Consider the following 14,094-nt stretch of genomic DNA (forward strand, 5'->3'; position numbering starts at 1 on the left):
TAAAAAAGATTGGATGACAGAGGGACTTTTAAAGTCTGTACATGAAAAATATAGATTGTATGATCAGCTAATCCAAGATCCCTCAGGTAACTTGAAAAAACAACGATATACAGACTATAAAAATAAATTAAGACTTAGTTAAAACTGCAAAAAGAAATTATACAAAACAACGAATTGAAAAAATAAGACCTCTTCTTCATCACTTTGGAATGTAATAAATTCATTGTGCGGAAAAATAAAAGGAAATACAAAAATTGAATCGGTTAAAACCAAAACAGGAGAAATAATAACAGACAGAAAAGAAATTGCAAATGAATTTAATACACATTACAGCACATTAGGACAAAAATATGCACAAAAAATACCCGTTTGTAATGACCAGACTGAGGAAATAGATAGGATAGAAAGCAGCATTGACCAAAAAGAAGTGGTAAATGCAATACAATCTTTAAAAAAACAAAAAATCTCCTGGCTGGGATGAGATCAAGACAGAAACCATCAAACAAATTAAGGAAGAAATTATTACTCCTTTAACTTTTCTCATTAATGCATGTTTTCAGGATGGTTGCTTTCCAGAATGTCTGAAAATAGGCACAAGCAAACCTCTGTTTAAAAAAGGAAATAAAGAAGACGTGATGAACTACAGACCAGTCTCTTTGTTGTCTGTTTTTTCCAAAATATTTGAAAAAATTTTAAAGAATAGATTAGTAAGTTTTTCCACATTTTCGACACTTTCAAGAGAGGAAGAAGAACAACTGACAGAATTGTCTTGTGATTCCAGCCTAAAGCTTCAATACGACAAGGACACACTGTTTGAATTTTGGAGCTCAGTTTCTCATGAATATCATGCCATCAGCACAGCACAACATTAAAGGTCTTATTACCATTTGCGACTTCGTACTATTACCATTTTCGACTTCGTACTTGTGCGAAACGGAATTTTCTGCAGTGACAGTAATTAAAAACAAGTACAGGTCAAACATAAACTTAGAAAAAGAAATGAGAGTGGCAATTTCCAAACTGGAGCCCCTGTTTCATAAGCTGTGCTCAAAAAAGCAAGCACATCCGTCACGTTAACCAGCCAGTTACAAAAAAAATATCCCTTTTTATTTTTGGACCTATTTTTTGATTTCGTTCTTAATTTCTAATAGAAATATAAATACGAAGCAGTAGAACAATATGGAGAACAGTGCCTAGGTTCTTTCCGATGAGGCTCCAATAAGAGCCGAAAATCGCGATTCAAGGGACTGGACTGCACTCCGTATTGTGATTGAAAAGTAAGATTGTTTTGCCTTCGCATTGCAACTGAATAAAAATGGTATACATTTTTATTTTATTTTAAAAATATAAATGTTCAAATAGTTTTTTTTTGTTATAACTATAACCTGTTACTAGGCTAGTACTTACTAAAATTGGTAAATTGTATTGGGGGTTGGGTTAAGGGGCGTCACAAAAAAATTCCAAAATCTCAAGGGCGTCACAGTACGAATAAGTTTGGGAAGCCCTGTCCTACTGCATGGATTTTAATGAAATGTTGGACCTAGCCTCTACTTATCTCCTAATTCAAAGCCTACCTTATTCCGATGTGTGCTTTTATCTTGGGGGTAGTTCCCACCCCTTCTTAGGGGTGGAAAAATTTTTGGTTAAAATTACCACGGAATTCGCTAGAGAACCTAATTCTAAGCAAAAACTGTTATATAATTTTTTTTGAAAATTCAATTGAGATATTCGTGGTTGAAAATTGGCCATTTTCATTGAAACATAATACCTTTTCGAACGGTTTTTTACGAATAGCTTAAAAACTTTGCATCTAACTAAAAAAACGATATTAAACATTTTTGTAGGTTATAAAAAAACAAAGAGACACTGGCCTTCATAAATCTTCTAGTTATAATACAAAAAGAGATATGATAGGTGAAAATAGTTTGTTTTTTGGTACATTCTCAAATTGGTGTATTCAACTTGAAATAATAGAGAAACGGTCGATTTTAGGTGTATAATGCTACTAATACCTTTTGTAGTGATTGAAAAGACCTTGAAAATGAGCTATATTAAAGGCTGATTACATTAAAACTAAGCGAGATATACTGCAAACAAAATTGATAACTAAGGTATTTTAGGAAAAATAAGAAGCAATTTTAACCCCCATCCACCAAAATGTAAATGCATCGTTTTCCTTCCACAATACATTTTATTATAGTGTTATTTCTATGTTCAAAAAGTTAGACGGGTTTAAAATGAATAGTTTTAAAAAAAACGTTTTTGTTTTTCCTCCATGTAACTTGACAGTAATGAAAAATAAAAAGAAAATTTTTATCTGAAAAAGCCCTACATTTTTGTGTGGTATGTTTTTTTCGTATCTCGTATCTTTTTCGAGTTGCATGGAGGAAAAGGAAGATTTTTAAGAAGATTTAAAAATGCGCTCTATGATTTGATCTTATTTTTTTCAAAAACCATTCATTTTAATCCAGTCCAACTTTTTGAACATAGAAATAACACTATAGTAAAAAGTATTGTAGAAGCAAAACGATGTATTTAAATTCTGATGGATGGGGGGTTAAATATACTTCTCATTTCTTCTTAAAATACATTAGTCATCAACTTTTTTGCAGAATATCTCGCTTAGTTTGAATGTAATAGACATTTAATATTGCTCATTTTAAAGGTATTTTCAAGCACTACAAAAGTTATTAGTGTCATTATACACCTAAAATCGACAGTTTCTCTGTTATTTCAAGTTGAATACACCGATTTGAGCATGCAGCAAAAAAACAAACTCTTCTTACCTACCATATCTTCTTTTGTATTTTAACTAAAACATTTATGAAGGAACGGATCTCTTTGTTTTTTTATAACCTACAGAAATATTTTATATAGTTTTTTTGTTAGATGCATAGTTTTTAAGGTATTCGCAAAAATCCGTCCGAAAAGGTGTAATTTTTCAATGAAAATGGCCAATTTTCAACCACGAGTAACTCAAAAAGTAATGAGTTTTCAAAAAATAATTATAGAACAGTTTTTGCTTAAAATTAGGTTCTCTAGACTCTTCCGTGGCTATCTTAACCAAAACATTTTTCAACCCCGAGAAGGGGTGGGAACCACCCCCAAGATAAAAGCACACATCGACATAGGGTAGACTTTGTTTCTTGAGCCATTCCCTACTTACTGTGAAAATATCAACTAAATCGATGTAGTAGGATGGAATTCGGAGTTAAATACCCTCATTGCTCTCAACAGCGCAGGTGCTATGTTTCTAAATGGCCGAATACGTGCCAGGTATGGAAGAGATCTGCGCAGGCTAAGAAAGTAAATGTCAGTCTGAATGAAAGTTGCAGACTCATTACCGGCTGGAATCCAACCCCTCTGGAAAAACTGTATAAAGATTCAGGCTTCTCGGATTCTGACTCCCGTAGAACTGCCCCACCGAATGATCCAAACAAAGTGTCGACAACCAACGCCCCTTTTTGGCCTCAAACCGTATCCTGGCAGACCTAAATCAAGAAAACGTTTGCTTAGCACCCTTCTAGACGAATCACCACCCTTTTATTCACTCACAACAGGAACTCCACAAAGCAGGATTTCAAGCAACTGGTCGTAGCTCATGCTGAACCGTTAAGAACCGTCGAAGCACCGACCAAGTGAGAATAACAGAATGGCAGAATAAAAAGCGAACCGTAGTGAAGAATAGTGACTAACTATAAAAAGAAATGGCAACAGAAGGCAAGACACATATTGAACTATCCAAAAACACTTCAATAATATGATAAAACATACGAATCATAAAATGTATTGTATATTATTCTTGATAATGATATAATCATTTAAAAATATTTTTCGTTATTTTTTGTTAAATATTATGATTAGTAACTCTAGTCCATCTCTAACTCGGAGACATATCCTGGTTTTTAATTGTGCGAATAGCGTTTATAGACCAGTAAGGATCTGTGAAAAAACGTATATTTTTGGATGTGAAAGGTGGCATTCGGATTTTTGCAGATAAAGTTAGGTGACACCTTCAGTAATAATAATTGACTTATACTCCTTCTCAAATATGCCCGGAACATTAATAAAAAAATTAAAATATTTAAAAATTTCGAAAAACGTCGATTTTTTTCTGCTTTCTTTGCTTATAACTTTAAAACGATTCGTTTTGGAACAAAGTCGTAGAGAAATAAAATAAATATAATTGAATTTTGTATGATATACGACTGGTCAAAAATGTCTTAACGTATTACCTTTTCTGCAATATAGCAATAAATACAAAATAAGGGGGCAAAATACGCCTGTTGTTATTCAATGTTTTTAACCACTTTGGTGCCACTTAGAACCTTAGTAATTCGCTTAGGAAATTCTTTGTAACATACTTAAACCGTGTACCAAATTTCATTAAAATCGACCTAATAGATTTTGCATAATAAATTTGCAATCTAAATGTTTTTAAAAAAGTTCAATTTTTTGTCTAATTTTTTTACATATAAAGAGGTGCTCTACCTATCTAATACACTTTACAGAATTAAAATCGGATTATTTAAGGGGTCTCAGCAATGTTTTAAACTTATAAACAATTTTTTGGCTTATAAACAAATAGCTTTGTTTAATAATAAAAAAATTAATTTTTAGCAATGCAAATAATTAAAACCGGTATAATTTGACTTAAACTTTCAAATGCTGTCAGCAGAATTGCTATTTTATTTTTTAATCAAAAGTTATTCGCGTTCAAAAATTGCAATTTTTCGAATTTTTGAAAGTTCCACTGCGTTTATCTCGAAAACTATGCATCCTACGAAAAAACTTGTAGGAACATTTTTTGCTTAGAATTACCCAAGAAATACAAAAAAATGTTTTATTTTGCGAAAAATCGGTGTTATGTAATTCCTTAAGTTCTTTGTTTATAACAATCTTATCGACATCCGGATCAACTGTTACCCAAAAAAATCGTGTTCTACGGGTCAAAAAATACATAAAAATCTTGGGTAAGTCCATCTAAATAAAGGAGCCCGTAGCACCCCCTCCTGGCCACAGGACTAATTTGTTTATAAGCCAAAAAATTGTTTATCACTTTAAAACATTGCTGAGGCTGCTTAAACAATCCGATTTCAATTCTGTAAAGTGCATTAGATAGGTGGAGTGCTTCTTTATATGTAAAAGAATTGACAAATCTTTGTATGTTCTAGTTTTTGTTGTGCAAGATTTTAAAAAATTTTAATTTTTTAAAAAAAGTTTAGATTGCAAAATTATTATTCAAAATCTAGTAAGTCAATTTTAATGAAATTTGGTGTACGGTTTTAGCACGTTACAAACATTTTCTAAGCGAATTAGGAAGGTTCCAAGTGTAACCTAAGTGATGGAAAATCATTGAATAAGGAGAGGCTTGTTTTGCCCCCTATTTTATATTTATTGCTATTTTGCAGCAAGGGTGATAAATTAAGACATTTTTAACCAATCGCATCTGATAGAAAATTTAATTATCTTTGTTTTATTCCTGTACGACTTTGTTCCAAAATGAATCGTTTTAAAGTTATAAGCAAAAAAAGTAGAAAAAAAAACGAAATTTTTTGAAATGTTTAAATGTTTTATTTTTTTTATTAATGTTCCCGGCATATTTGAGAAGCAGCATAAATCAATTATTATTAACGAAGTTATCACCTAACTTATCCGCAAAAATCTGAATGCCACCTCTCACATCCACCTAAAAACAGATCCTTACTGGTCTATTAGGGGTGGTATAAATAAATGAAATGATGGTGAGTTGTAGCATGTTCCGTAACATAATGATCTAATTAATGCCATTTCAATAGGCCATTAGATAAGTTTGCTGGCTGTCGTCGGTTAGGAAATGTCTTATTTCGCGAATAATATCTATTCGACTATAACGAATGGTGTGGTGCTAACGATTTGTTTGTCAGGTTGTCTCCGGGATATATTTGATTATTGCGTGTTTCACTTTTCGTATCCAGAGAATTCCAGAACTAAATGAGGATGTTGATTAGTGAAAACGTTAATTATATTGTTTTGGCTGTGTAATTTTGTCATCTGTAAATTTCATTTTTCATGTTCTAATTTGATTTTATCTACCTTTTTGATAAGACCGGGCAGTATTGTCGCTTCCGCTAGCGAAATTATTCCGATTCGATTTTTTTGCACAAACTTACTCAAAAAGAGGTCCTTATAACATATAAACAGGGTGCCGGGCGGTGCCGTGGTCGAAAAATTGTTTAAACAATTTTTTTTAAACAAATTCACAAAAATATTTTTTTCATTTCGAAAATTTTTTTTAGGTAATTTGGGTCATTCTGAGCAAAAAAAGATCCCTTGTCATTTTTCTCTAAAATTAATTGTTGTCGAGTTATATGCGATTAAAAATTTCAAAAATACAAAAATGGCCATTTTCAAGGCTTAAAAACTCGATTAAAAATTATTATTATGAAATTCAAAAAATTACCAAATCAAGTTTCAAATCCCTTCTTCAAGGTCCTGAAAAGATTTTTGGCATTATTTTATTACAAAGCTGCTATTTTTAATTATTAACAATTAGCGCTATAGTCCAACTGTATCGTCGTCCCCATTATCGAAACTATTTCGATTAGATTTTTTTGCACAAACTTACTCAAACACAAACTTACACTTACTTATAACACATCCACAGGATGCCGGGCGGTGCCGTGGTCGAAGAATTGTTTAAACAATTTTTTTTAAACAAATTCACAAAAATAATTTTTTCATTGATAACGATTTTTTTTAGATAATTTGGGTTATTCTGAGCAAAAAAGGTCTCTTGTGATTTTTCTCTAAAATTGATTGTTGTCGAATTACATTATGGCCATTTTCGCATTTTTCAAATTTTAAATCGCGTATAACTCAACAACAATCAACTTTAGAGAAAAATCACCTTTTAGAGACCTTTTTTGCTCAGAATGTTACAGATTATCTAAAAAAAATTGTTCGAAGTGAAAAAATTATTTTTGTGAATTTGTTTAAACAATTTTTCGACCACGGCACCGCCCGGCACCCCGTGGATGTGTTATAAGGACCTCTTTTTGAGTAAGTTTGTACAAAAAAATCACATCGGATTAATTTCATTAACGGGGGCGACGATACATCCTGGACTAGAGCGCTAATTGTTAATAATTTTAAAAATAGCAGCAGAATCGGAATAATTTATATATAAACCGGGATACTACCCGGTCTATTATATTTTTCGTGTTTTTCGGTAGCTATCTTTCTTTTTTTTTTTTCGTATTTTTCGTGTTTTTGGTATTTTTCGCAATTTTTTTTCGGTATCTTTCGTGTTTTCCAGTCTTTTTCGTGTTTTTCGGTATTTTTCGTGCTTGTCGTGATTTCTGTGTATTTTTAGTAATTTTTGGAATTTTTCGAATTTCTTGTATTTTTTTTCGGTTTTTTCCTGCTTTTCGGTATATTTCGTATTTTTCGTGTTTCAATGAGAAATTGGGAAAAATGGTCCTAAAACGATACAATTTTAGTAACGATTACTGGTTAATTATTACAACTTCTTTACCACTGCTTGCTTATCTTTATCATTTCATAAAACCATTATAAAACGAGTTTTATAGATAAAATAAATTGTATTAACAACTAAAACTGACAGTTTTATGTGTTTATAGTATTACGCTATAATTACTATTTCTGCTAATTTTATTTTTTTCTTAATTTTTAATTATTTTTTCTCAAAATCGAAACGACGTTAGTCATTCAAAATTCACATGTAAATAAAAACGGAATGTATCCTTCACCATCTGTTTTTCGTTTGTGCGGTGTAACAAACTGCACCCTCATAAATTAAGTACTATATCAGACAATTGTGTCAACAACTCACTAATGCATTAAAGGGCGTTTTCTTAAAACTGCAAAAGTATACGCCAGACCTAAATGATTTATTGTCATCTGGTCAGAGGGAAGAAACATAAACAGATTATCGTTGTGGTTTTCTTTTTAGTCACGACACAGCTGGTGAACGGTTCACAAACCAATCGTTCGGCCCTTTTCCGAAACCTAAGCGCAATACCTTTTTGTACCAAAATAAATAAAATATTTACCGTTCGTTTTATTACATTCATTTCAATTAATTCCGTCAACATCACCACCGGAATATGTTCTCAAAATCTCTACAATAAAATTGGTTTAATTGTTTTGAAACTATTAAAACTGATCGAATTCTTTTGTTTCAGGAGACCAAGTACTTTAAGAGGATCACGCTGTTCACTTCAACAGACTGGAGGGGCACAAGGTGCCTTTGCTTTCCACTTCGGACCCACAAAGCACGAGGCTAGCTCCGTCCGGCTCTAGTCCAGATATGGACGATGGAGGCAAACGACAAGCCACCAGGTTGGTTACATTCAAATTATTTTCAGTATTAATTACACGAGAGCTCTAAAATTATCGATTTATATCCCGAGTGATACTTTGCCAGTTTTAATTTCACGACTCGAAGGAGAGAAACAAATAAATCTATAATTTTTAAGAGCTCGTGAGTAATTCGGTAAGATTATTTCATGAATAAAACTGTCTTTTTAAATCATTTTAACTAATATGTTATTAATATCTTCTCCTGGATATTTGCTAAACCTATTTCTTGGTGTTATCTGTGACAAGTTGTAAAACATTAATTGTCATTAATGTCACTGAATGTATTTTTGCGTAGCAACGAAGGGCTTTTGACGTAATAATTGACGACGGGAAATTATCGAAAAAAATTATCGGGTATAATATCACAAGAGAGTGAGAATAAATTGACAATAATGCGACAGTTTTTCGAAAAATTTGTGTTCTGGCAATAGACACGAGAGCCCGCAGGGCTCGAGTGGCTGTTGCCCAATGACAACAAATTTGAGAAAAAGTAAAGCGTTATTTTCTTATTTATTCTTACTGTCGTGTGATATTCGTAAGATTATTTTTTAATACTTACATATAAAATTCAAGTCTTTATATAAAAACAGTCAGTGACATTGATCCCAATTAATGTGACACACATTTTTCAACTTGTCAAGGTGAAAAGCACAGTTTAGCAAATATATAGATGAAGATATTAATAAAATATTAGTTAATTTATTTATAAATACAGTTTTATTCATGAAATAATCTTACCGAAGTAAATCGAGCGCTTAAATTTGCCTATTTGTGTTCTCCTCGTGACAATTTGACATTAGATGCAGAACTAAAAGTATATTATGGATATTTTCTTAAATGTGACAGTTGTCAAAACTAGGAAACTGGTTGCAATTAAACAGAAACAATCTACTTGTATGTAATGTACAATGTACTTGAAAATTCTCACTGTAATTTTCTACAGTAGAAAATTACCAATGTAACAATAATCTGATTGGACAGAATTAAACACGTGATCAAAAATCTTACTATACGATTGGAAGTTAAAATCATTAAAAAATAATCGCTGTAATTTTTATTTCTGTAGCTTTGTATTGGTCAGAATATCTATGAATGAAATAATCTCTTAAATTTATTCTCTCTATAAATCTCCTATTATAACCATATTCTTTGCGTTGTTTCCCATCATGGCTTTGTTTATTTCTTGAATGAATTGTTCTATATCTTTATATTCGTAATGTTCTAATAATATTCTAATTTTCCTTGGTCCACCCGGTATATTCCCTTAGAATTATAACAACACACATGATCACTCTTTTGGGGCTTTAATACATACATGAATCATGACATTGAACTGTTATCATTTTCGATTTTACTGTATACACTTTCAGTCCCTCAATGGCATGTGCTAGTGCGTTTTATTAATAATTAATAGATGATTCAAATTCAGTAATAGTTATTTCAAAAATAAATTTTTCATAATTTAAATTCAAGATAATGGTTAAAAAAATTTATTCCAAGAAACAAAAAGAAATAAATATTTTGTTTTACAATCTGTTGTTTATTCTCAACTAGATATTTGATAAAGAACATACAATCATGTGCATTGAAAACCTAGGAAAAGAGAATGCGATTAAATAAAACTGTAGGTTGAGAATACTCTTACTCAAAAGAGTGTTTTAGTTGTGTATGTTTGTGTGAATAACGATATTTGATGGAAGCAATGAAGAAAATCTGTTGCCATCACTTCTACGTCGTCTGTTTTTAATTTTTAACAATAAAAGTGTATCTCATTTGTCTGATGACAACAACAAGAATGTTTTGGTGAGTAAATTTTGAATGTTCTGCAAAAATACATTATATTTTAATAATGCCTCCAGCTTTTCTAAGAGCAATAGATGGATTACATTGTCAAATGCTTCTGATTGATCTAAATACAATCCAGTAGTTAGTTTCTTGTTATAAGGGCATTATCATCATTTTTTCTTTACAGCCCTATATGGATCTTAGCCTCCTCAAGAATTGCTCTATAGTCGTTCCTAATTATCGCCTTCTTCCGCTAAGCATGTATTTCCATATTTCTCATATTTTCATCGATATTATCAAGGACCCTTGACCTGGGTCTTCCTCTTCTTTTCTCACCAATTGGTGTGTCACGAAGCGTTTTTCTAGACTCGAGCAGAGTCTGATTACATGCTCTACTCATCTCAGACGTTCGAAGTTGTATTGTGTTCTCCAGAGTCCAGGTCTCTGAACCATATGTTAGGTATTATTATTTTGTATTTCTCCATATTATAATTGAGGCTTTAAAAAGTACTTTGTATTTCTCCATATTATAATTGAGGCTTTAAGAAGTAGATTGAGCCCAAAATAGCACCATGTTGTCCATGCAAATTCTTATTTCTGCTATAGTGTTTTTTCAGTGTTGACAAGCGCTCCCAGGTATACAAATTTTGTTAACTGCTGTATGGCTCAGATGATAGTGCCAGATCTATATTTAGTTTGCACTATTTGTACGATCAGATCGTGTGCATCTTCACAATGGTTAATATTGAGCTGTAGTACCTAACCGTTTACCTTCTATCTTCTGGAGTACCTCTTTGTAGACTGGGTAATTGCTAATACCCGCTATATGAGCACACGTCTCCAGATTGCTCTTTTCAATGCATGATCGGGCTTCCTTCCTACATAATACAACTTTGTGGCCTGCTTTTTCACATTTCGTGCAAAGTTGAGTCCGGTCTACTTCGCTTTTACATTGGGTGGCGAGATGACCATAAACCCAGCATTTAAAGCATTTAACTTTATTTGTCAATTGGCACAGCCAATCCTTATCTTTCTTTATTCACCTAGGATATTTTTTGGCTATTGGTACTACTAACGCAGTCTTAGTGCCTCTATAAGCTTCTCGCAATTATGTGGTTGCGTCCTGCTGGATCTGGTCCTTCGTCGCCAAAATATCAAGATCCTCTTGTGATCCTTTACTGATGACAGTAGCGTCATTTTTGAAAAGGTCGATATTGGTTTTCTTTGTATATATAATATATAGATTTTTATAACTTTGTGTTGTCGCATACTTTTATTTTTCGTTTTTTCTTGCAGGGTGTTCAAGAAGAGTTCCCCGAATGGAAAGATTACAGTATATTTAGGTAAAAGAGATTTCGTCGACCACATATCATGCGTTGATCCTATAGATGGCGTTGTATTAATAGATCCCGATTATGTAAAAGACAGAAGAGTATTTGGACATGTACTCGCCGCATTTAGGTAAGTAATATACTTAATCAGGTATTCCTTACTTACTACCAAGCGAGTACCCATAGATGCATTTACAAATTCTTGATTAATTTTTTTCTAAAAAATAATTCATATTACCCGTATAAATACGTACGGTTCATATTATCTATCCGTATGCGCGCAAATGATAAATATAAAATTCTTAATTGTATGTCAAAAAATGCGCAATAACTGCGCCTACGTCTTAAAACCCACCAAATTTCATTTGCATGTTGTTCTGAAGCTATTTCCTTGTGGCATTTTTATAATCAACTATTTTCAATGGGAAATAAGCCACAATTTTATTAAAAAAATGATTTTATTAACGTTTCGACGCCCAAGTCGAGTGTCGTTGTAAAAATACAAAATAATACTAATAATAATTGCAGCTTATTTCCCATTGAAAATAGTAGATTATTCATTTGTATATCTCAACCGGTTTTAGAGCAGTACATAAATCATCAGTTTGTAAGAAAAATTTCAACACCACCTATCTCGGAAACGAAGCATTTGCGGACATACGTTTATAAAGCAAACTGTCATTATTTTTCCATGCAGAATTACCCCTTAAAGTTTGTCATACTTATTTAAAAACACCCTGTATTTATGAAAAGCACGGCTAGTTGTTAAAGTACCTAACTTTTTTATGGTCCAACATAAGCAAATGAATCAAAAAACGAATGTTGAGAAAACATGAGGCCATAGTTGGGTTTTAATTTCAGTATTTTCTAGATGCAAGAATATTCCACAGAGTGATGCGTTGAGAAAAAAGAATGTGTGTGTACTTTGTACGCACGTAAGAAGTTATACTTCTATTATATAATTTTAACGAAGTAATTGTATTCTATTTAAATATTAAACTAACTTTCTTATCTACCACTTTCAAAAATTTTTTATTAAAACAACTAAAAAAAAAATGAATCGTAGAGGATTGGAACCCGGGACGTTTCGAACTCTGACCGAACGCTCAACAACTAGACCACCGAGGTCATGTGATTGACACGTACGTTTCGGATATAATTATGAGTGCAGCTGATCTCACTACTACAACTTTGTTAAATTTCGAAACAGTAATTTCACTTTTATTTAATAATGGTACGGTAAACAATCCTCATTTTTTAATATGTTATTCCTTACAAAAATACCTTTAATTTAAGCACAAATAATTAAAAATCGTAAATTTGGGTCAAAAGTTATTAACTTTTTAAGAATTCCCATAAGAGCCCATGTTAAAACTTAACTTTGACCCTTAATAGTAATTAAACGGCACGGTAAAACATTTTTTAAAAAATCAAGTCTTAGTTTTTTGAAGTAAACTATAACATACTAAAATTTCATGCAAATCCTTAATTCTTTGCCGAAGGTGTAGAACGTCATTAAACTTGTGATATTTTGAAAATTGATCAAATTATTTTAATTTTGAATTGAAATGATTTAAGTGCACTTTACATCAACAATAAATTGAACAAGAAATTGACAAAGTTATTCAAGGCCAAATTTGACGAGTACAAAATGTATGGTTTGTAAAAGAAAATGAAGGAATTTGATGAAATAGAACAATTGGATATGTTTTATTTTGTCAAATTTCTTTATTTTCTTTTTATTCACGGCAAAATTGGATGTAGAATTGTGTTTTGTATAAGCCAAATTTGACCTTGAATAACTTGTTGTCAATTTCTTATTCAATTATTGTTGATGTAAAGTGGACTTTAGAATTGAAAAAAAATACAACAAAACATATAGTAAGAAAACAATATATTAGGTGAATATTGATGGTAATCAAATTATATAAATAAAAGTATTACATTATTACATACTATGTATTTTGGCAGATCAAACAGGTAGGTTTATACCCATGATACATTAACAATTATTACGTACCTGTTGCTTTTAAAAACTATTTAAAAGTCACTACAATATTATAAACTGTTTTGTTTCTGTCCTCACAACAATAAAACTAATATATTATACATTTGTTTACCTTTACCTTTTCCTCCAAACCACAGCTGTCCTACAGCTGCCATATTGGATAATTTTTGACATGTCATTTGAACATCCAATCAGAACAAAGTTATAATGCGCGTATGCGCCTGGGTGATGCGTATGCGCCTGGTTTTAACATATAAAAATTCACCCTCATCGCGCGTAAAGAAGTATAACTTCAAAAAACAAAGTTGGATTGGTACACCCGGTATACAATGAAAATTTATCTGTCTAGCAACAATATTATTACAGCGATATTGTTAAAGAATAAGGCTATAACATATAAAAAAAAATCACTTAAATCGGACAAGAGGTTTAGGAAATTTGAGGTATGAAAAATTACATATTTTTAAGGTGGGCGGTTAATTTTGCCGGTGAGTGTACATTTATGCCACATAGTGGAGTCACTGAAGGTTTTCACCTCCGATTTCGTTGAACCTTCATCGATTTTCATGAAAATTGGTGAGTAGTTAGAAGATACTTCAAGGAACA

General features: G+C 31.8%; 1 protein-coding gene across 7 annotated transcripts in view; it reads left to right on the forward strand.

Annotated features, from left to right (window-relative positions):
• Positions 1-14,094, forward strand: part of LOC114337033 (beta-arrestin-1) — a 131,455-nt gene that overhangs the window by 72,775 nt on the left and 44,586 nt on the right. For all 7 annotated transcript variants that reach the window (XM_050642396.1, XM_050642402.1, XM_050642397.1 and 4 more), the window contains 2 exons: positions 8,187-8,343; positions 11,446-11,610. In XM_050642396.1, the coding sequence (XP_050498353.1) occupies positions 8,312-8,343; positions 11,446-11,610 (197 nt within the window). In that variant the 5' untranslated portion in view covers positions 8,187-8,311. The remainder of the gene's footprint in view (positions 1-8,186; positions 8,344-11,445; positions 11,611-14,094) is intronic.

The sequence above is a fragment of the Diabrotica virgifera genome, chromosome 2 (genome assembly GCF_917563875.1).
Source record: "Diabrotica virgifera virgifera chromosome 2, PGI_DIABVI_V3a".
NCBI lineage: Eukaryota > Metazoa > Arthropoda > Insecta > Coleoptera > Chrysomelidae > Diabrotica > Diabrotica virgifera.